Here is a 24,668-nt window from a genome sequence, read left to right as displayed (position 1 = left end):
AGCAGCACCAGCTGCAAGGAAAGCTCTGAGGCTATTCTAGCTCAGAGGAGGAAACCACAACCTTCAGGTAAACTTTTTGGCTTTGTATAGTGTATTCTTTATCCTAAGGGCCAATATTTATTCTTTGTTTTGAGTACAACTGGTTGTTTTATGCAGATATTTCCATGTGCAAGCTTAGATTTATCTGGGCAGCAATATCCATACAAGCTCTAATCCAGCAAATCTGTCCCTCCCTCAGGTGAGGAAAGGAAATGGATAGTAAAACTTGTCTGAGCTTACAAGGGTGGTCTGGATCTATTCAATCAATTTGAGGTTTTGCATTGACTTCAGGGAACTTTAACCTGCAATTTGGTGTCTGTATTATGTGGTGTAGCTGCAGACTGGGTTCTGCAAGGAGCCTTCCCTTTAGCTCAGGGTAAGGCGGTGCTGAGCTATGGTTTGGGATGCCAAGTGACATGGAAATGCTGTGTGACTCCAGAGTAAGCTCTCACTTGATATTTATGGTACATATTTGTTGCTTGGTTGAGGCTATTAAGATATATTATGTATATTAATGTGTCCTCCTCTTACTGTGACTGAGAGCAATTAGTGTACTGTCAGTCAGCATGCAATAAAAATAAGTGATTTCTAAACTGTCTAGAGAAAGATGTTCTAGAAATTCTATTTATAAAACAACCAGTGTTTCTATTAGGTAGAGTCTGCCCTTTCAGTTTCATCAGCGTTACAGATCCTAATCCAAACACCTTCTTGTTTTCTGTCAGTTGTTTACTAAATATACATTAAACTAGTGAGTTCCCTGTTTTGCTCCAGGACTGTAATTTCAAGCAGGATATGAGTCAGAGGTCTCTAGAACTGCGACGTTGTATTTGCTGTGGTGGCATCAACTGAGCATACAAAATATCTCTATAAAAGAAAATAAAACCAAAACCCTGTGAGAAGCAGTGTTGCTGTGCAAGAGCAATTCATAAAGTAACAATGTACTTGTCTCTTATTGATATAGTGACTTCGGTTTATTAAACATTTATTTGTAGCCCCAGTAACATTATATCTGAGGTTCATAATTGGAATTTAGAAAGCCTAATAAATTTTGATTTCATCCAGAATGCTCTCCATTCAGAGTGTTTACATTAGTGCCTAGAAAAGGCATTGTCTGAGCTCTGTGGATGCTGTGCTGTGCTCAATGTAGTGATGGGGTGTGTTTGTGCAAACAAAACAGCTGAGACTGTCACTGCTGGTGTGAATGGTCATGGCCCCAGAATTAGAAGTGATGCACCAAGGCTTGGATATATCCTGCAGCAAATACATGGCATGAAAACACTGTAAAATGAGTCCTGTCAAGACAAGGCATGTCATGGTGAGTTAATTCAGCTTGGCTGGATTTTGCCATTAGCAGGTAACCCTCCTTGTTGATGTGTATGGCTCTACCCAGGCAGCAGCCTGTCCCTCATCCTACAGAAATGCCATCACTTCATTAAGGGTCATTATACCTTGTTAACGAGTCTGTTTTAGCCTTCCTCAGCCGTCTCTGAAATGGTTCCAGGCCTGAATATTCTTTTAGTATTTTAACTGTAGAAAGTAATGACGCAATCTTGTGTTCTTGTAAGTTCAGAGGAAGCACAGCTCCTGGCTTAGCTTCCAGGACAGCAACACAGGTCTGTGATGTGTGAAACATGAGTTCCATCTGACACCCCTTTGAGTAACTGCACTGGTGTTCTTTCCAAATTCAGTAAAAAACAGCACAAGACAAGAACCACTGCTCAGAGTGGATGTAGATGTAGTAGAAATCCCTCCAGTTCCCCACAGCTGAGGTGGGGCTGTGGTGGGCTGTTGCCAGGGAGATGGTGCTGTTCTTGTGTTGGGTGAGTATGGGAGGGATCAGAAAGGTCTCTGCTTGGGACAGAGGAGTATGAGTGCAGAAATCACAGCCCCAGGTAGGACTCACCTCCATTGTGGTTGGAGAAACATGTCAGCCCTCTTCAGCACAGGGTTTGTGTCGTGTCTTTGGTGACCATCTGGGCAGGTGTCCTCCTCTGGAGGACAAGTGACTGTCCCTGTGTGCTGGTGTCAGCCATCAGCCCTGGCTGGCCCTGCACACCTGATCGTAGCCAAGGATGGCAGTGGCTGTGTCTGCTCAAGGCAACGTCACCTTCTGAGTCAGAGGGGAATAACAATATTTTCTGTCATGTTGCTGGGAGCCTCCAGTGGTCAGAGAAGCAAATGTGGGTGTGTGGTGTTTTACTGAAGATCTGCTGAGGGTACAGGTGTGAGTCCCTGCCTGTGAGTGACCCTGTGCTGCTGGGCCTCTGGAGAAGGGATAAACTTCACCTTTGGCTTCTGCAGTACCACCATCCTGTGCTTTGCTTTTGATGTGGTTTGCTTATGGTAGCTACAGAAACCCCAGAACTCTGGTTCTGCAGTTGCTGTGTGGGAGCAGCATCTCCTGAGAAGGGTAGTTTGGGGGTAGAACTGCTATTATGTGGGAATTCATTGCCAATACACTGGAGACTGCAGAGCTCCATAGGCACTGACCAAGTGTGGATGGATGCTGTCAGCTGAAGCTTCTGTGTTACTGAACCTGAGCTGGGCTTTGCCATAAGATGATTGTTCCAAAGCTGTCCTCTTTTTCTTTTCAACAGACTTGAAATGATGACATCAAGGAGCTTTTGGTGCTCTCTTGTGTTGCTGGGGGTTTTCCCGCTGGTCTCCAGGGGATGGATGGACGTGGACCGGGGCAGAAGGCTCTACTCAGATGCAGGGAGGTTGCATCAAGAGGTACTGTACACCAGCTGCTGCTGCAGCTACAGCTCTTGGGTTTCTGTTCAGGGGCTCTGTTCATACTGCAGACAGAAAACAAGTGTGTATCCATGTATGTTTGTGTTAAACACCTGCTGAGGAGGTCAGTTGAAAACAGTGAAGCAGAAGCTCTTACACTTCTTGGATATACTGACATCATCTGGAAGGGAAATTGGGCATGTGGCTGTTATGGAGATGCTGTCTTTGCCCCAGAGACTTCACAGTGTGCTGGGGGCTGCTGACACCAATGAATCTAAATTTATCAAGCAAACTTTGTCCTGGCTCTTCACCTGGGTCAGTGGACTTTTAGGTGAAACCTAAAAAAAGCTCTTTTGAGGTAAACTGAGCCACAGGTGGTACTGAGAGAATCAGCAAAGTTACTGTCCAAAGTGTTTTCCTCCAGAATTACTGATGTGAAACCTCTCTGAAGCACAGAGTAACAGAAGAGGGAGCAGGGAGCAGTGCCTGTAGTGAGGGGTGATGCCCATCCACCCCAATCTCTGTCTCAGTGGGGCTCTGGGACTGCCCCAGACAGCATTGCCTCCTCAGTGCTCAGTCCTGGGCTCTGGGAGTGGAGAGGCAGCTGAGCCTGTTTCCAGTGCTGGGAGTGACCATGTTGGCTGTTGTCACAAGGGTGTGGATGGAGCAGTCCCTGTCTCAGCTGTGTCAGAGCAGGCTGGGATGCTGGATTTCTGAATTTCTGAACCAGAGCTCAGCACTGCTTGTGGCACAGATGTAGACTCAGATGTTCATGTGTCTGAGGCTGAGATGTGAATAAATCCACAAAACCCTAGAACTGTGGCTTTGCTGAGCAGTAAATGATGAATGACTGCTGAAACACTTTTAGTTATTTAATGAGTTCCTGATTGTTGTATGTTTGCTAAATGGTTGCTCAGACGTCTGAGAGTGGGAGATGGTGCAGGAGGACAGGGAAAGGACACTTGGCTATTTTTTTAGCTGCCATTGCCTGGATCACTTCTGTACTGGCAGACACATCAGTCAGTGCCAGGCTAATGATAAGCCCTTGATGGATTCATGTTGCAATTGGATCTATTTAAGCCTCAGGATTTGGTTCTAGTTGGAGAGTCCCATTTCTCCCAGTCACATCCTATCTACAAATACCCAGTTAATGGCTTTATAGTTTAAGCTAATTAAAATGGTGCTTTTTGTTGCTTAGCAGGGCTCAAAAGTCATTTCAGTGGTGTTGAATGTTCTGCAGTTCTGAGGTCTGTTTCAGGTGTACTTTGTCCTTGAGGTACCCAACCTCTGTTCTGTAAAAGTGAAGAGAAACAGTTCCTCCCACACCTCCACTGTTATTTTGCTGCTGTGTAGGCTCAGGTAGTACACTGGCACTGTGTTAAACCTCCTCTTTCAGAATCTCTGATCACTTTTGCTTTTTTATTAAAAATTATTAAATATTTTGCATGCTTGTGCAGTTAAAAAAAGTCTCATTCTTCACTAGTGCACATTAGTTTTGATTTTTTTAAGAAAGTTACTCTGAGGAATTAAATTCGTTACTCAATTTACTTTAACATAAATCATAGAATATTATATTACTTGAAAGACATTAATTCATTTGATCTTTCTCTAAAGACCATAACATTATTGTACCAATTACTTGATCTTGCTTGCAGTGGAAGGATCTCAGCTAAAAATGTATTTGCTCAGGTTTGCACAGAGTTTAACGAGTGTGAATATTAAAATTATGAATGTACAAAGAATGCGGTTAAAATTGATTAAAGAAATGTAAGTTCTGATTCAGATTTTTGAAAAAAATTCATACAGAAAACTTCTTTCCCCAAGAAACAGTGTTTATACAGTGTGGCACAAAACACCAAAATTAATCTGAAAGCCCTGAGCATAGCTTTCAGGTAGGTCAGTGGAACTGAGATAAGCACCTTTTGAGAGTAAACAGCAGTCACTTTCTCTTGCAGAAAATAGCGTAGCCATAATACCTTTTTAATAATAAAAACCACCTGAAATCCTTTTCTAAAGATTTTGGGCTTTGTTCAGTTTGGAGCTCCTTATCCGTGAGAAGTTTGTTAGGTTCCAAATTTTATGGTTCGATTAACACGAATGCATTAATACGCATTTAGAAAATATTGAATCTCAACTAGAAATGCTCCTAGCAATTCAGCAAAAAATGCTTTAAAAATGAGTAAAGTGTTAATTTACAGGTCAAGTAATTTTGAAGTGTGCTCTGATGGAAAATGCCTGTGAACCTCATCAAAGGAAATACATGGGTATGGGTCACTGGCCTTCACTAATACTTGTTCTGATCTACATAGGGACAAGTTTACTGAATCAAAAACATTGCTTAATTTATGTTCAGATTGCTAAATCGATTTCTTCATGGTATGTGGTAGAATTATTGCAATTGTGCTTTGAATTTATAAAGAAAAATAAGTCTACAAGTCCTTTTGATCAGAAATTAACTCTCTAACAAAACAGTGGTGTGTGTTTTTCTTGATGCACAGCTTTTCACCCCTCAAGTTTATGGGATGTACCTGAGAAGAGATTTGTTTTCTGGCACATTTTTAGTCCTGATTAGAATAGTTAATAAATATGTGCATGCAGTATGAAATTCCAATTTCAATGAATGAGCTAAAATAGAGAACCTGATTAAAAAAAGGACAGCATTAGTATCTGACTGGAAAGCTGCAACTTGCCTGATTTGTATTAATTTTGGAGAATACTGCTGTCACTTCTACACTGTGAAACTTCTCATAGGCTGGTTCCAGGGGTTGCTGGAAAGCTCTTGAAGCTTCTGGGCATTGCATGTGGACTTGGATGCTTCTCAGGGCTGAACCATCAGGGACTAAATCCTATTGAGTAGAATACCTGCCAAAATACCAAATCTATAAAGCTCACTGCTCTGGTGTGTTGTTTTTGCCTCTGCCTTCAGCAAGTCTGGTTGTGTGTTCAAACTGGATGTTTCAGAGGTGACTACAATTCATGGGCAGCTCTGGTTCAGAATGGCTTTGAGTGGCCCACGAAACACCAGGTGATGTCATCTGGGGTCACCTCTTCCTTCTGGAAAGGAATTCTCAAACAATGTAGCTCTCTGAATCACTCTAGTGAAGAGAGTTTGCAGTATGAGCAGAAAAGGGTCAGACAATCTGGATCTGAAATAACCCTGGAGTTTGGGGGGTGAAGGAGAGCTGGGCCAGGAGGTTCTGATGGAAAGCCAGAAGTCCAGTCAATCTCTACATGGTAATCCACACTAGTAGCTCAGGCAGATTTTTCAGCCTCCTGGGGTATTTTGCAAAGCATCTTATTAAATATTGAAATTTGACAGCCAGCTTCCCTTCTCCCATTCCCTGCTCTCTCTGTGAGAGGCTGATTTCCTGGGTGTGCTGAAGCCAAGCAGGTTTTGCACCTCCTTTTCTTAGCCTACAATGAGCAGAGCAGTGCTGCAGGTCTTCATCAGCCCTTCCAGGCACAGAGCTCCTCTAACACAAGTCATCACAGAGCAGCCTTTTGGAAATTTAAATTCTGTGTTATGTTTTCTGGGGCACTGCTGGTGGGTAGCTTGAATAATATTGTCCTAGCTTGATAGTGTGAAAGTGGAGAATAATCCTGTGTTGTGGTACATGGACAGTTGTTTCGTTGAGTATTTGGATATCGCCAAGCTCCTGAGCAGTGATAGCAAAGGCTGGCAGGCGTCCTGTGGTCTGCTCAGAGCTACAAAACCGTAACTGCTCTGTAGTTTTCTAAAAATACTTAATTGCTTTAATTTGGCTTTCATGCTGTGCTTTTTTTGCCGCCCATCCTCCTATTTCAGAAGCCCCAGGAGATCATGCACAGCCCCCCCTGCTCCTGCAAGGAGCAGAGCTGTGTCCCTGGGAAGCTCCTCTGCACAGAGCTCACAGGTGATGCTCCAGGTGCTCATTTTTCAGGGCACCATAATGTTCTCCCTGCTGGCATTTGGCAGGTATTGGCTCTGTTGGCTATCCATTGTTTTTGTTCATTAATTATTACTTGAAGTAGAGTGCAGACTCTCATCCCTGGAAGGGTTCAAGGCCAGCTTGGATGGGGCTGTGAGTAACCTGGAATAGCAGAAGGTGTTCCTGCCCATGACAGAGGGTTGGAATTGAATGATTATTAAGGTCCCACTGAATTCAAACCATTCTGTGGTTCTGAGATTATATGGCACCTGAACTGCTTAAAATTTCCAAGAATAAATGTGCTGCAAATGGCTGGATCAGACCAGCTCTTCAGTGCCCTCCAGCCCAGAATAAGGCATTTCTCTGGAGTCCACTCACAGCCTCAACTGTGCTTGTCTAAGAGTATCAATTAGTGCTGAAATTCCTAGTTATATTCAGATTCTTAAATGTTGCATCACTTCCTGGTACATCTGAAGACCACAGTAGGTTATTCTGAGCAGCAAGGGACTCATAGTGATGATTTTCAGCTCCTTCCCCCACCAAAATCATATTTCCTAATCTGACAGACTAGGAAAGGATTGTTTTTGGAAGCAAGGTAAAAAATTGCAAAGGCTTTTGATAAAAGCTTTTTGCTTCTAATTCAAATAGAGACACAATTTCAGAGGATGAGCTTGGAATAAAACAGGCACAGTGTATCAATTTTATGTGCAGTTGAAGATCTAATATCCTGGTATTTATTTTAATTGTTAATACGAGTAATGTATTCTGTACCATGTGAGTGTTCATCTGGCTTTTTAGTTTGGAGAAAGGAAGGAAAGGATCAGATTTGAATTTAAATCTATACTGGGCTACAGCCTGCTTATGTTTCAAGCATTAATGAAGGTACAGGGAGCCAAGGCTTTATTTTTGCATCACTTTGGTGTGTAGTGATAATTCACTCCTTGTTACCTGCATTTATGTGGTATCTCTAACAAGCAGTAATTGCTTTTTTGTAGAGCATCCTAAATCTTAACAGGTAAATTATCCCTGTGGAGATGAGAAGCTTTTGCTCTGAGTGCTGCTTACCAGAGCATCTGTAGTTCACTGTGCTGTGGAATGTTTTGATAATATTTGTATTATGCATGTTGAGGTCCTTCCTCTGCATCCCCAAACCACCCTCCCCTCACTTTCTTTTGTGTACTCAGAGGTCTTAATAAATTCTGTATCTTATGGGATGATCTCATGCTTGAAGTACTTGAAAATATGAATGTTGGAACATGGCAGGTACTGTATACTTGAATAACAGCAGAAAATTAGAATAATTCTGGTTTACATAAATGGTTATGGCTCAGTAGTGAGTGTCTGGGATTGTCAAGATGCTCCTGAAGCACAATATGAAGATGAAACGTGCTTGTTTGCAGTCCTTTACAGAACTAAAATCCTGCTTCCTTTATGTTTTCTTCTGGCAGGATGCAGTGAGTGATGATCCTGCCCTGCCCAGTTTGCTGGGGGCTGAAACTTCCAGCCAAGGGAACCCTGGCTGCTGCATGGGAGCTCTTAGTGGTGCATTGGATGTTAATTGGATGCTAATTTGGGGTGCTTGGGTGCTGTCCCTGGCGAGCAGAGGGACCTGGGCTCGTGGCACCTGACTCTGTGCTGAGCTGTGGAACAAACTGACTGCAGGAATCAAATTTCAGTCAGATTTTCTCATGTCACAGTTGAGCAACTGTGAAAAATCATACTGAGATGGGGAAATGCTGGTATGATTCTGAAGAAGAGAGTAGGACCAGAGTAAATCATGTTGCAAATAAAAAAGGAATCAAAGCAATCTTAACTTGGCTATGATGTGGCAGAGGGTTATACTTTCTGATACTATGTTCAGAAGCCACTGAGCCTTAAAAGACTAAATGTTGAGTGATTTTTTTTTTTCCCCCCAAATGTAGCATATTCTCCCTTTGAAACAAAGGCTTGTAGCATTAGTTTTTAAAGGAAGACAGTTTTACTTGAAGTACTTTTACTTGAAGTACCAACCAAGGGGATTCTCATTCTTTTAGATTAGTGTGGGTACATCCGCAAATTTGGGGTTTCTAAATACAGCCATCCCATGAGCTTCCCCGTGACAATGTGGAGATTTAGGGATCTATACCTGGGTTTCTCATCTGGAGTCCAGAAATAGCAGTGAGTAAAATCAGAGATGCAGCAATTATCTCAATTAGCTACCGTATGGATGAGCAGATGATGCTGTGTGATGTGAGACATCAGAGTTTCTCTCAGTGTTTATATGAGACAGGACAAATCTAAATTGCCAGTGTCATTACCAATAGCAAGCTTTCTCCAAACAATAGCATGTGATCTATTTTGTTTTTCTTATGCCTGATCAAAAATAAAAGAGGATGTTCTCTGTCTGATTAGCATGGTTTTTTTTAAATATTCTGTATTCATGGTTGTAAACAGAAAATCCTGATTGTCAAACTAAGCCATGTATTAGTCATAAACTGCTGATGCTCCAGTGCCCAGGAGTGTCTCACCAGCCCTAGACTGGGTGTCATTTCATAGAACGGTTTGGGTTGGAAGGGACCATAAAACTCATTTAATTCCAACCCCCTGCCATGTGCAGGGACACCTTACACCATCCCAGGTTGCTCCAAGCTTCATCCAGCGTGGCCTTGGACACTTCCAGGGATCCAGGGGCAGCCACAGCTTCCCTGGGCAGCCTGTGCCAGGGCCTCAGCAGCCTTGCAAGGAGGAATTTATTCCTAGTATCTAATCTAAATCTGCCTTCTTTGCTTGACCCCTCTCTGGAGATAAGGAGGAGAAGGCTCTGAAGGGAGGAAAAAAGTCCATGGCATGGTAATCTATTAATAGGAACAGCCACTTCTTTATTAATTTGCTCAATGAGTTAGGACTGTATATTTAGAAATTGTTCAGCAGTTAGGCTGATCCTGAGAGCAGATCCCTGGAGACCTGGAGTGTGCAGAGGTAACATCTGATTTATTGCGAGACCCAGCATGAGTGCAGCTGCAGGAACTGGGTTTGATTTATCTGCTTGCACTGCTGTGTCTCCCACAAAGGGTCTCCTAAGGCCAGCAGTGCAGGGAATTGGTGGATCTGGAGTGTTACCTGTTCTTCTGCATCTCTTCATCTGCTGCATTAATTGCTTTTTTGCTGCTGGCTGTGGGGTTTGGGGTTTTTTTTGTTGTTTGCTTGTCCTTTTTTTTGTTTTTGGGGTTTTTTGGCTAAGTCCCCTATACTAAATTTTGGTTATAAAAAGGGGTGCCTTTTGACTAAATCTCAATCAGTATTAAAGGGCGAGAGACTGAGCCCATTGGAAGGTTATCCTATGGATTGCTATGCTTGAGGGCAGTTGGTCCCTGTTTGGTGTCTGTCCTGGTGGTCCATGCTCAGCATCATTCCTGTGGGATCAGAGGCCAGTAACAAACAGGGATGGGAAAGGCACAGCCATGTACAAATCTCTAAATACTGAATTGCTCCCTGGAATTGTTCAAGGCCAGGTTGGATGGGACTTGGAGCCAGTGGAAGGTCTAGTGGAAGGTGTTGCTGCCTGTGGCAGGGGGGTTGAAATGAGATGAGCTTTATTGTTCCTCCCAACCCAAACCATTCTGTGATTCTATAGAGAACAGCCTGAAAGTGGTTTTGCTGCTTGCATCCATTGCTAATGACTGTCAGTAAACTTGTTTGTGGCACATTGGCTACCAAGCACTGTTTTATGTCGTGTATTCCCCCCGTGTTGTTGTATTTTAAGTCTGCATGATGAAGTTCCCAATGCTCCATGTTTGTTCTGAATGAAATCTGATTTATCACCAGTGCTCTGCTCATCCGTGGGCCCATGGTTCATCATTAATCAGGAGGTATAACACAAACCAGCTATTATGCCTTGGCAGGACAGCTAGATGCTGACTTCTGAGAGACTGGCATTCCCTTTGTAAGAGCAGAAAAGGGCTTTGTGCAAAACAGTTGTTAAATTGCTGCAGGTTCACGCAGGTGTTGGTACAACACACAGCAGCTACAGGGGAGTGAAGCAGTGTGACAGCAGGTACTGAACTCTATTTGCTTTTGATTTTCATCTCTCCTAATCCAGGTAGAATTATTAATCATACTTGATGACACTGGGGTGCTTGGTCTTTTGGAGATGCAGGTTTTCTTTAGCTGCAGTGTCTGGTGAAAGGCAATCCTGAAACATACCACGTTGACTTCCACATAATGATTAGGCACTTCACATACAGAACAGAAGGACCTTTCATTCTGTACTCAATTGACTAGCATTAAATAGTAGGAAATAGGTGCTAAAAGTGAACCTTGACAAATAAAACTGTTGTATTGCACTAATGAAATGCTATTTAAAGCAGTACATGAAGAAGCCTTTTAGAGGGAATGGAAAATCCAAAACAAATTTTTCCCTTCAAAGCAGATGATTTATGCTCTGATAAAATTAGATTTTTAGTTAAAGGAATTTGCAGTCATTAAATGGTGCCCATGAAATAAGTCTCATTTATAACCATCTGCTTTATGGCTTCTGCAGAAAAGTATTCCTCAGGCAATGCATTCAAGAACTTTAGTGTCATTTTTGTCAAAATAGTTTGTTTCTCCACTGGTGACACTATTAAAACCTCTGAAACCTCTGTGGTTTTTTTTTTTTTAAACCTGAGATCAGTATCTTCTACTTCAAGGGAAGTCTCTACCTGCAGCTGATACCTTTTTGTGATGTTCTTTAAGCCCTGCTGTGAGTCCCAGGTATTTTCCCATTTTTTTAATGTACCCTCCTGAAATCATGAGCATTCTCAGTGTCACTGGAGTTTTCTCCATGGAAGGGACGTTTTGGGGGACACACCAAGTGCTGCTGTTTTCTCAGGAATGAGAAGTGATGGCTTGGCCTCATGTTCTCCTGCTGCAGCTCTAACAAGCTTTTCCTCTGAATCCTGCATCTGTTTTTTGGGATAGTTTATATTCATCAGCTTACAATTATAAGGGGAACAGAGTAAAAGAAGGGAAACTTTGAAGAGCATCCTTTGTCTTTTGCAATGTCTGTGCAGACATGGAAATAACAGGAGGGCATTTAATAAAAGTGAGCTGACACTTGGATGTTTTTTTAATAGAGCCTTGATAGCCTATTTCCTTTTGATCAATATAATAGTTGTAATTAGTTTTAGTGTTTCCAGGCTTTTGAACTGCAGAGAATTCAAACAGCTTGTAAAAGTGAGGGACTCTGGGGAACTTTAAAAGTATTCTTCCCTTTTGCATATATTGCATGTACACAGGCCTAATGATAGCAGCTGGAGCTGAGTTTTTTAATCCTGTGCCCCACCTCTCAAACTAATATTTTGAAAAGCTCTGAGAGGTCCCTGGAGTATAACTGCCTGCACAGCTCGGAGCTCTGCTGCCTAAAGAGGATAAATGCTTTGAAGTCTGTACTAATCCTGAATGCCGTTTTATATATTGCTCAAGATCACTGAGGTAGCATCCTACAGGGAATAATGACAGTATTTTTATAAGCAAATACCCATTTTCTTGTTTATCCCCCTCAGCTGACTTGGAGGGTGCCAAGGAGACCATTTCTGCTATTCTGATCCTCCTGGAGTTTGGTGAAAGCTTTGTTTTTGGGGGAGGCAGCTTGTGGTCCTGTGAAGGAAAGAGGAGCAGCATCTGCTGCTTGCGCAAGTGGTGACAAAGGGCAGAATAAAGTGTCACCGTGTTTGGGACAGGGTGTGGGGGATGTGAGATGGCTCCTGGGCAGGAGAAGACTTCAGCTGTGGCTCTGTCCTGCACTGGGACATCCTGGGAGAGGGCAGGAGGCAGAAAGGAGCATTTCTGTGGGCAGTAAATGGGTAATTACAGCACTGCAGTGTGTGGTGCCCAGAGCCTTCTCTTCTCCAGGCTCAACAAGCCCAACTCTCTCAGCTTCTCACCACAACAGAGGTGCTCCAGATGGTCTCTTAACAGTCCTTCATGGTTCCACTATTTCTAATACTGGCTGCAAGAAGTAACTCAAATGATGGAACTTTGGACATATTTGTAATTAACCCATAAACAATGTTACTGTGTGGAATTAAACAGTCATTCCTCTGAAGTCTCACCATTAGTGTAAGCAGATAGTGTTGTCTGGGAATGCAATGCCTTTTGAGACAATGTCATTTTACAGCAAGTTTCTATATTAGAGATGGTTGTGATGATTTGCAAAAAATATGGCAAATTACGTAGGTGTGCATGGATTGAAGTGAGCCTTCAGCTCTAAGCATGTGTGGTCCAGTGGCCTTGAAATTATTCAGATATTTGAACAAGTTTCTGCTAAAAGTATCTGTAATGGCTCCTCCCTCCTCAACCCCAAATCTATAGTGTAGTAATAATAACCCCCTCCTAACTGCTCCCTTTTAACATCAATAGAGGAAAAAAATCCATTTTCAAGACAAATGTTGTGTTTTACACTGTAATTTTTCACACAGTGATGAATCATTTTAGGTCTTATATTTATCCATTAAATATCTGTGGACAAACAAAGTATACTTGCAATTACTCCTCAGTTATTGCATTGAACTTCATAGATGCTTCCCTGGGTCAGTGACTAATGTTTTTAGGGGGGTTTGTTCATCCTGCCATTGAACAATTCTGTATTTTAATAAAAAACGCCACAAAAAATTCTCTTTTTCATTATAGGACTCCAGAAGGTTTGAAGTTACAAGAAGAAAAGGTAGGAAAATCAGTTTTTTTCACTGTGTGTGTTGTTGTTGAGTATTCTTGCAGTAACTTTTTTAAACAAGCATGAGTTCACACACTTGAAAGGTTGTGCTGCTGTGGGATTTCCAAGTCTATGCCTGGCACTTGTCTGACAGTTCTTAGTGTTGCAAATTGTAGATTTAATTTTTTTTCAATGAAAAGCTGCTCTTTTAGCACAGAATTGCATGATGGTGTTGGGTCTGCACATCAAGGTTTGGGTGCTCTGGGGCACGTAAATGGCTTTAAGCTGAAGGAGGAAAATTTAGATTAAATATTAGGAAGAAATTCTTCCCTGTGGGGGCAGTGGAGCCCTGGCACAGGGTGCCCAGAGAAGCTGTGGCTGCCCCTGGATCCCTGGGAGTGCCCAAGGCCGGGTTGGATGGAGCTTAGAGCAACCTGGGATAGTGGAAGGTGTCCCTGCCCACGGCAGAGGGATTGGAACTGGATGAACTTTGAAGTCGTTTCCAATCCAAACCATTCTGTGATTCTGTGATAATCTCTGACCTTGGAGTGTTTCAGGGAGAAAAAGGTGCAGATGAGGCTTTCCATGGAGCATTTCCCAACCACCACAGATCCACCCAAAGGTGCCTCAATGTTCCCAGCTCAGCTCCTGGGAGCTCTGCTGCCAGGAGGGGCTCTTGGATGGCTCTGGGCAGCTGGGGAAGAATCGACCATGGAGGAGCTCATTCTGGTTTTCATTAATTTGGATTTTGTTCAGCAGATGTTTTCCAGATCAGACAGTTGCTTTCTTCATCTGTCTTGGTACAGTGTGAAGCAGGTGGAACTCTCCTGTTTCCTGGATTAATGCATTTCCTCTTCCCTTCCAGCAGCTCCTTGGATTGCCTCAGGCATCCCCTATGTTGGGAAGAGATTGTAACTAACAATGTTTTACTGCATAAGCAAAGAAGGTCAGGTCCAAGGGTAACTTGACATTTGGACAAATAATCTTTTTTGTTTGTTTTTGTGGTCGTGTTTTTGTGCTTCTTTTCTTCTGTAAGGCTGAGGCAGCAGAGAGGCTTGGTTTAATTAAAGAATACAGCTATTGCTAAAGGTGAAATCTGTTCAGTTTAGATGTCCAGTGCTTGTGTGTGGTTGATCACACTTCTGCCCCTCTTCAGTTTTGTTGTACTTCCCTCAATTTCAGACTGAGGGCTTTTGGGTGGGGCAAGGCTGCTTTGAGATGCAGAGGAGCACATTGTGGATGTGAGTGCATTTCAGTCATGCTCTGGCTGTAGTTTGTGGTGCAGTTCATTACAGGCACAGAGACTCACTCCAGTCTTGTGGAAGTACCTCTGCTCCTGTCTCAGATATGAGTTCTATTTCCAAAGCTTCCTTCCCAGTGAAAGTAACCAACACATATGAGAGTTTAAAGATAGCAATTTTTGAAATCAGGATTGAGTTTATAAATCATGTGGGTGCTTAGAGAATGTAACTTAGGACCAATAACTGGAATTTGAGATCAGTGCCTCAAGACACCAAATTTCCAGGCTAAGTGAGGCTGATTTCTCATTGCTTTCAGAGGATGGGTAGAACTTGACTTTCATTTAGAAGGGCCAAACCATAATTTTTTTGGAAGTGAATTCAATATAGTGAACTTTTCTGTCAGAAGCTTCTTAGATCCATGGCCAGAGTGAAGGGGATGGTAATTGAGGGAGTTCAGGTGTGTAGATAAATTTGGCTTATGCCCAGCAAAGCAGTATGTGAATTATCAAATCTGTCTAAAGAACTGCAAACTCCTCAGAACTCAAGAAAATGCTAACAAACATGGTAAATACCTCTTGATCACAAAAGCCTGTGGATTTGCAGAGCTACCTGGGGATTTTCAGCAATGATTAAGTATCTTCCTCTCTGGAGTTATTCCTCAATAGTACCTATAAAAGAATTCAGCTAAAGGCTCCTTCAGAAACCTCTTCAGTATTAAAATGTGTGCAGAGCAGATACCATTCGGTGCCAGGGAAAAAAATAACAGGCGGGTCAGGATGTTTATTATGCACACAAAAGGATTTGTTATAAATTTTGTGATATGGTATGAGGTGACTTTAAGATTCAGGCCTTTTTTCCCCTTAAAATGGTAATTCTTGTGGATTATGGTTTTTACTAGAGGAAATGAGATGATTGGAAAAGATTGGGGGGTGCAGGCTTATCCTTGTTCTGTTCCCTTGGTGGAAGTTTTGGCTTTCTCTTGAAAAGCTGAAAAACTAAAAAATGTCTCACAGAAACACCCACAAAGGTGAGAGCTCAGCAGACTTACTCTGTGTCTGCTTTTATTATCCCAGGCTCAGGGATGATCTGAGGTGATTAAAAAAAGAGCTTTTGGTGAAAGGAGGGGCAATCCTGGTTTACACTTTTCAGAATTTTTCTTTATTTTTGGACAAAAGGTTTGAGTCCTTTAGATTTAAAGCACTTTTCTTTCAAAGGGAACAAAGCCTTGATTGTTGTTGAGTGTGAAAACACTTTTTTTCCTTTCTTAGCTGTGGATGAGTGTAGTTACACTGGGAGGCTCTTGGTTTCCACAGTGTCAGGATTACATATGCTGGAGAAATTTTGAACCTGCTCCAGAGCCCATTACAGTCAATGAATGGTTTTCCTTTGACTTCTATGGCATGAGATCAACAGTAATTACATGATCTTTTAATTGCTGTGGTATGAAGGGGAGATGCTTCCCTGACTGCAGCTGGCAGCCACCTCTCAGTGATGTTTGGAGACTGATTTTCTTCTCAATTGAAATGGAAATGGCTGGAGAACCGTTTTGTTCCTGGGTTGCCTAACTGGTGTGCAAATACTACCCTTTTTGACTAAAAATATTTTTTTAATAAAAAAACCCCTCAATCTGGGATTTGATTAGAAGCTGCAGGAATATTTTCCTAAATTGAGTTGATATTTGGCTTTGAGTGGGTCATACATATGACCCACTGTGGTATCCATCTGTATTATGATCATGCACTGGAATATGGGGTAGGGTGCCAGGTTTTGTGTTGTGCTTTGAAAACAAACAAACTCCCAATCAGCCAAAAAACCTCAAAACACAAACTCAAGAAATCCCAGCATGGAGTAAACAAGCACAGAATTTGAATACCATCCCCTCTGTATTGCTCTGTTGAACTAAAATCAGGGGCAAATTTGAGCAGACAGACCATTTTTCTCTAACTGAATCTTTTCTCTTTTCCCATTTTTATCTTAATTTTTCATAATTTTTCCTGCCCCTATGTTGGGGAAGATGAAATAGGAAAGCCTTATAGATATGATTACCTTGCAAAAGATGCTGAAAATACGGAAAATATGAGCGAGATTGAAATGAAGACAAGGTTTGAGTTGTAGAGTAACTAAAGAACAATGGTATAGCCATGGAAGGTAATCCCCCTTCTTGATAGAACAATGCCCTCTGCGCAGGCAAGTACAAAGGTCAGAAGCAGACCCTGCCTGCCTGGTAGAGATCCCAAAAAGCAGTTTTTTTAAGGTTTGAAACATGACCCTGTATGGTAATGTGATGATTCTTACAGGTTGTATGTAAATGCTGTAGAGTTTGTAGCTTGTTTAGATTGGTTAAAGGGAATTAGAATATTCAACAGAGAAGATGATTTATTGCATTGTAAACAGCAAATCGCTCTTTTATGCTCTTTTACTCTCTTCTTTCTGCTCTCTCTCCCTCTCTCTCTCTCTTTTCTCTGGCCTGCTTTGGGCTGCGCCTTGCAGCCCAGCAGGCCTCTCACGCTCTTTCGCAATAAACCCTCATGTTCTAAAACTCATCTTTAGAGATCTCTTGTCCCTGTTTTTATCCCCATAACTAAACCTCATGGAGTTGTTTCCTTGCACCCCTAGAGTGCAGGAGAGGGGAACTGAGCCAAAAGGTGAATAACCTGCACATTACCATCAGCTGGCCGGCGCAGTGTAATACTGCAGGAGAGCAGATGGAGAAGAGGGAAACAGGAGTTGGGAGCTCGGAAAAGCAGCAGTTTGAGCAGATCTTGTGGACACAACAGGATTTAGTGAAAAGGATGTAGAGTCAGAATGGGTTGGAAGGACCCTTAAAGCCTATCCTGTTCTACCCCTGCCATGGGCAGGGACACCTTCCACTATCCCAGATTGCTTCAAGTCCTGTCCAACCTGGCCTTGAACACTCCAGGGATGGTGCAGCCACAGCTTCTCTGGGCACCCTGTGCCAGGACCTCAGCACCCTCACAGGGAAGAATTTCTTCCTCAAATCTGCCTAATCTGAGGAGAAGACCCTGTGCAGGGAACTGGGAGACTGAAGGATGTGTGTTATATTGGAAGAAACACAGGACCAAGCTCCTCAGAGAGCACCTGCCAACATCAGGCTGGACAGTGGCAGGCCCTAATTTTAGAGATTGGTGAGTTTTCCCTGTGTAATGAGTGTAAATGAATGCATAATATTCACCTGTTGCTGTAAATTGCACCAAACAACTTATATATGTAAAAGCCACATACATTAGTGTCTATCAAACTCCCCATGTCTGGCAGAACAGAGCCTCCAGTGGTTTCCCCAATTATTTTAGTGGCAAGAGCACAGGAGCTAATTCTGCAACTTGTGGAGCTGACAAATGTTCCCATTTCTGTTGGCACTGTGGGGCTGAAGGATGCTCAGTACTAGAACAAATTGTCTGCTGAGTAGAGCGATGCCCAAGCATATGTATAGTCACATTAAGCATAAAGAGCCAGGTCTTCAGTGGATAGAAATAAGCAAAGCTCTGCTGAATTAATGGACCACCTTTGCTTTTTACTAGCTGAGGATCTAGCCCAAGCACTTAAAACTTTTAATTTGTTTTTATGTTGCTCACAATCATCCGTTCAACAAATTAGTGTCAAAAGATGCTTTTGAAACCATTCAGCCAAGAAATGTTCAAGCAAATTGCTTCTGCTCTGACCATATAATCTTATTAAATGAGATGCAACTCCAGATTTATTCAGACAGATGACATCACACTGCCATAAAGATACACACTTCAAGTATCTGGTTTGAATTAAAAGGCTGACACTTCCCTGAAGTTTTCACAAGCTCTGTGTTGTGGATGTGTATATCTGTTTGTGTATATGTTATAGTTACACAATCCTCGTCGTTACACTGTGATTCCTAATCACAATGAGGGACAATAGAATACAGTACACCCAGAGCTTTCCCAAGTTGCCAGAGTTTTATTGAAATATCTCTGCACCAATTTGCAGTGGTAGAGGATCCAGCCAACAGCTTAAGAAATATTTCATTACTCCCCACTTGACGTCCATTCTTGTGTCCTAGTTGAAAAGCTGACTCATGGTTATAAAACCGTATTGTCCTTTAGAAATTCTATTTACTTTGTCCTTTCTTTTTGCCCACTTCAAGTTTTTGTCTCTCTGTGGAAGATGACAGGCACTCCAAAATTGGCAGGAATGATAAGTTGCTCTCCTCAAATCCTTCAGGAACAGAAAGTGGTCAGCTTTAGTTGTGGTCAGCAATTAGTTTTGTAGTAAATTACCTATTAATTTCCCATTATGTTGTTTTTTTTCTTATTACTGGAGTCCAAAATTTTTTTTTTCTTCCTTATGACTTGGTTAAAACCCATCAAAAATCAGTAGCTGTGCCTGTGTTGCTCTTTAGAAGCAGCTGTACCCCAGGATCTTGGTTGTCTGGCTATCCCAGTTACATCCAGATCATATATAAATAAATACTTGCATCTGTATGCTCTGTATAAAGTTGGATGTTCAGAAAAAACATTGGCTGTATTTCAGAATATGCCTCTGGAGTTTGAAGGACAGCTTCTACATTAAAAATACCTGTTTTGTTGAATCACAAGTTTAAATATTTTCCATTGTTTATTATACTGCTTTTAACAATTACTCAGTCTTCAAGATTTGCCTCTGTCCATCTCAACTGCTTTATTTTCATAGAAAGTTTTATTATCTCTGACTTTGCCATTCACTGACAACATATGCTTTGAAATCTGTTACCCAGGGAAGGATATTTGGGTTAACATATTAATCTGATGTTCAGTTCCTGTGTTTATAAACTTCAGAAACCACAGTTTCTCAGCATTTTTTGTACCTCATCCCACTTGAACAGCCTAGCTCTAGTTGGGAAGGGGCAAAGTTGTTTGCTCCCACACATCTATCAGCAGTGGTGTTTAATTATAATGTGGCATATTTTGTGCATTTAAGCTGCAGGAATTAAAAGAGGGAGTAAAACCATGTGGAGGGGGAAGGACCTCAAATAATCAACACATTAGCCAGCGTTAGGCACAGTAATAAATTAAACAGCAGTGTGAATGCTCCTGGGCAGTCTTGCTATTGCTGTTGGCATTGCTCATGTCTGGGACGAGGAGCAGGGAATTGTAGCTTAGCCAGGGAGTTCCTGAGCAGTTCCTAACCAAATGGGGCTGATTGTGGTGGCCATGTCTGGCTGGCAAATGACTGTTCATTGAGGTAGATCACTTTTGAAAATGTGAATGCAGCCATGGTTTAGCCCAGCTTTGCCAAGGGCAGCAAACCCCTGGCATGCCCACCTCTCTGACTGGTGGAAGCAGAGTGGTTTTGCAGAGTTAAGGTTCTTGCAAATGGATCCATCAGTTTCTGTGGTTAAGTACTTTGGGGCAGGAGGAGGAATGAATTCTCTTCATGGCAGAATGGGCATGACTGTTTAGTAAGTAAATATAATAGAGTGTGGCTTTGCTAGAGCAGCAGATTGATGGACCTGAAGGAGCTGAAGTGAAAACTCCTGAGTGGCAAGAAATCAGGAAGCTGTTTCCAGCAGCAGATTGGATCAAGGAGCTTGGAGACAAGCTTAGGAAGTGGACAGACTTCAGATCCCAGTGTGGGAAGAGGGAGAAGATGGAGATGAGGCCGAAACTGATGAGACCTTGTGAGGATTTACAGGGAGATACAAAATAACACATATATGTATTCCATACCACCATGCATCATAAATAAGTATCCCCAGTGCAGAGTGCTGAGGTCGAATGTGCCTGAAGGCATTTCTCTTTTTCCATCCAAAATCAGAACAAACTGTGCTGATTTGGCAGCACTGCTTGTGCTGTTTGCTTCTGTCATCCCTGGACTCCGCAAGCCTCTCTGCTTTTTCCAGCTGAACTGGGCAGTCTTTTGGAAGATGCCACTTTGTCCCACAGACCTTGTTTGAACTGCATCTTCAGCCCCTCCAAAGCAGTTTTATCCAGCTGACCCAGATGGGTAAAGTAGGACTGGTTTGCTCTGGTGTTCTAAGATAATCTGTCTTTAAGAATAAGAGGACATATTTTCAGACAAATGGGCTTATCTTGGCTTAAGCATCCTTAGCAGCAACCAGGTTGAAATACACAGTGAGGTCTGAAGTCATGTTGGGGTTTTTTTTGTTTTGTTTTTTTTTCTTTTTGGTTGAAAGAGCAGTGGTGTATTGTTCTTTCTATGAAACACTACTTGTGCGTTCAGCCACATAACTCTGGTGAAGTGCTGTTGTTACAGAGAGCATTGCATGATGTGGAAGCTCCTCTCACATGGGGCAGGCATGTGATGCTTGCACATGAAAGGTGCAAATGCACTGTAAACCCAGAGTTTTCAGTCCAGCTATAACATAAACCCATTTTTAAGGGTTGAATAAAAAATTGGCAGCAGATGTTTCTGATAATGGCAGTATAATTGAATATGCAAACACTCTGCAACAAGTTGTTTTATCCAGCATGTTGCAGATATTAGAAAATTGAGTAAACTTGGACTTTGAGACCAAGGACCCAAAGTCCAGGATCACTAATGGGTCCAGTCAGGTTTTTGAGTCATGATTTTTGACCATGCTGCTCATCTATTCAATGTATAAGAGCATGGTGTATTTTCATATTCAGATTTAATAGGCTTCAACGTGCCATTTCTTCCTGAACTGAGCTTTAACTGTAAGGCAGTTAAAGGCAGAGCGATTAGGTTAATATTTTCGGAGCTTCAACTCACTGCTCAAATATGAGCTAAAAATAAGAGAGAAATAACCCTCTTTGTGCTCTCTTAGTTCAGGCACTTACTCCCAGGTGGTGGTGTCCTCTGCCTGTGGAAGATGCAGGTGTTGAGCCCAGCTGGGGGTGATGGTTTGTGGCACAGGAGGCTCTAAGGAGCTCTGGTGGCCTCTCCTGGAGGTGACAGTGCAGTGGCTGAGGCCATCAGCAGTCATTGCAGGGCTTAACTGAGGGGCTGTTGTGTTCTTCCACCACATCCAGCTGTCACCAAACACTGGGATCACAGAACCCCAGAATGGTTTGGGGTGAAAGGGACTTTAAAGGTCATCTCATTACAACCCTCTGCCATGGGCAGGGACACCTTCCTTGAAGCACCTTCCCGGGTTGCTTCAAGACCCATCCAGCCTGGCCTGAACAGGGACAAGACAACCACAGGTTCTCTGGGCAGCCTGGGTGCCAGGGCCTCATGAGCCTCTCAGGGAAAAATGTTTCCCTAACAGGATGTGAAGAATGAACCATTCAGGTGTTTGGTGCCATAGGTGTGTCCCTGGCTGCTGCCACAGCAAGTACTCTGCTTAAATTAGTGGTTTTCAGGGAGCCCTGCTTTGTGTGTAAATGGTTCTTTTGGACTTTACATTTCTAAGCGAGATTTCATTTCAGTAATTAGCATGTGCCAGTATAATTTTTAATAAGAACTTAGGAGCCTGTGAAATGGTCTGGCTGTTCTTGGTGCTTGGGAAAGAAAAATCTGGTCTGTGTAAGGTAATGTAATTACTTTTCTAAAGGAGTTTTTATTATGCACCTAACTGCACATTTACTGTACTTGATAGACCCGAATAAAACCCGAACAGAATGAATAAGCCATTTTGGTCCATTGGGTAAATAAAAGAGCTAAAGCATTTATAAATATGTATTTAGTCAGCAGAGCTGATTGGCCACTCTGCAACTGCTCCAGTGTCTCAGTAATCCAAGTTTAATAGCCTTCCATAAATATTTCCTCGTTTCTCATGAGGCAGGAGTTATTTATCCATGCCATGCTGCTTGCTTGTGTTTGATGAGATCTTTTGAAGAATATTAGACAAGTTTGTTGTTTTGCATATAATAGATAATGGGCACCGTGTGTTTATGAAGTAGCATGAGAGTGATCCTCATATTTTGTCTCTGTCTCCTCCTCATTATTATCCTTGCCTCTCCTTCATAGGTGGTATGTCTTTTTGTCATTCTTTTTACTCATTTAGTGAGGCTAAGATGTGCCTTCTTTCTGCTGAAACTGTAAGTTCTGTCTGATAAAGTGTCTCCAACAATGTGACAGTCATTATAGCTAAATATCAGCCCAGCTGCTTTTCCTAATTGGGTGTAAAACTATTTGATGTATATCATGGAACTCATCCAGTAAAGAATGGATGAAACCAAGATGAAACTAGCATATTTGAAAAATGCTTCTGGACCTATAGACTTCAAAGCTGGCTCCTTCCAAAGGCATGATTTGGATTTTGGCTTTTAAATTTGTTCAGCACAGGGGACCAGCTCTGTTGGGGTTATCAATGTATCTGTTCCTGGGGTTTGTGTGCACAACAGTTGTTGCAAAGGCTGAAATCTATCTTGTGCAGCCAGCAGATAATAGCATCAAGTTATGCTCTAGCTTGGAAAATAAAAAACACAAGAAAAAAGTGTTGTGTTTTCCATCTGCAGATTTGGAAGTTTTTCAAAATGTCACTTCTTACAAGATTTCAATTTAGTTTCTCATTGCAACTGCAAAGCAGGTGACAGTGGCATGCAGTGCCCCTGCTTCTAGTTGTTTTGCTTTTCCCATTGAAATTCTATGATGGGAATTGCCTATAATAGGATCTTTTTTCTTTTCATATCTGAATGCTTTAAAGAATAACTTTTCTCTCAGTTATTGAAGTTAGGGGTTTTTATTATCCTGGTTTTTATTCCACAGAATTATTTCTTCTTTATACTTGTTTTTCAAAAATTATTCGTTTTCCCTAAATTAGATAATATTTGGCTTTGGACTCCTATTGCCTGTTAAATACAGAAGTTCATCAGCTGCTTTTAACAGAATCAATATTGTGGGAACCCTTATTCCCTGGGAAATAGAATCAGTGAAGCCAGAAATTGGAAGCAGCCCTATGCAGTTTCTCTGCTGTTATCAATATGTCCAACTCTGTTGGCACATGAATTAGTGAGGGATGATCCATTGCCAGAGACATTTTCATGGGAAAACAGTGGTTTGTGGAAAGGGAGGGTGGCTGTGATTTGAGCAGATGTCCCACCCAGCCTGGGAGGTGCCTGTGTGTGCACCCCAGGATGCTGATGGGAATTCCCAGGTGGGCAGGAGTTGGGATCCAGGCTACACCTGAACACTGTGCAATAATGAAATAATTTCATTCTGTGTGACCCACAGAAAATTCTGATAAATGAGGAAGTACCTTCTTCTAACTCTGTTTTGATATTGCAAGCAGTGACCCTCAGCAGCAGACAGGATGAGGCTGAGTGGGTCTGTCAGAGAGGACCTCATGGTCCCACTGCTCAGGGTGGCTGGACTGGTGTACCTGTTCCTGATGCTGACCTTGGAATAAGCAGCTGGAATCATAAAAAAGGTTAGAGAGAAGTACAGATTTTTGCATGCTTTTAAAACCAAGTTGGGTTTTGCCATCATGGTGGCGAACTGGCCAGCCTGGGCTGCAGTATGGGTGCTGGATGTAGGACTGTAGCAGCTTCCAGTGGGCTGGGGGTCTCAAAACCAGCAAGGAGCAACTCCTTGCTGTAAGGCAGAGCATGTGGATTAACACAAATTCCTTACAAGTACATTAAATTATCCTGGAAGCCCTGACTGCTCCTCAGTACTACAAGGTGTCCTAACTAGAGCTAATTCTTCACATAAAGGTAGCAGTAAAGGAGCAGAGGCAGCAGGAAGCCTCTCTTTTTCCTTTTGGATATATAATAAATGCTTCCTGCATGGGGAGGTTTGCATTTGGATGACGCCACTAAATATATTCCAAACAGGTCAGCTGGGTTAGAGACAGTGCTAAGTGATCATTTTTTGGTGAGTCACAGAGTTTGTATTATCACTGGATCATCCTAACATGTCCTGGGAAGTGTGGAGATGCTGGTGAAGTAATTGGTCTCTGAGTGAACTTCAAAAAGATTTCTGTTTGACTGTGAGACAATGCTGAGAATGACTCTTACCCCCTTTTAATGTTCACCCAATATAAATAACATCACCAGAACAAATGCTGCCTGATCTGCGTGTCGGGCACTGCAATTCCCTCTTCAAAGGAAGCGTGTTCATCAGACCTTGTTTATCACAGCCGAGCTGTGTTCCCTCTGATTAGATGATCCCATCATCGTTCGG

The 24,668-nt window shown here is 42.3% G+C and overlaps 1 protein-coding gene across 3 annotated transcripts in view; it reads left to right on the top strand.

The window, feature by feature from the left end:
- Window positions 1–24,668, top strand: part of FSTL4 (follistatin like 4) — a 210,072-nt gene that overhangs the window by 1,922 nt on the left and 183,482 nt on the right. For all 3 annotated transcript variants that reach the window (XM_085073532.1, XM_085073530.1, XM_085073531.1), the window contains exons 2-3: window positions 2,637–2,772; window positions 13,329–13,362. In XM_085073532.1, coding sequence (XP_084929658.1) covers window positions 2,644–2,772; window positions 13,329–13,362 — 163 coding nt within the window. In that variant the 5' untranslated portion in view covers window positions 2,637–2,643. The remainder of the gene's footprint in view (window positions 1–2,636; window positions 2,773–13,328; window positions 13,363–24,668) is intronic.

The sequence above is a fragment of the Lichenostomus cassidix genome, chromosome 13 (genome assembly GCF_008360975.1).
Source record: "Lichenostomus cassidix isolate B80296 chromosome 13, HeHo_3.0, whole genome shotgun sequence".
Lineage (NCBI taxonomy): Eukaryota > Metazoa > Chordata > Aves > Passeriformes > Meliphagidae > Lichenostomus > Lichenostomus cassidix.
Note: the sequence above shows the minus strand (reverse complement) of the source record. Positions and strands in the feature narration are given on the sequence as shown.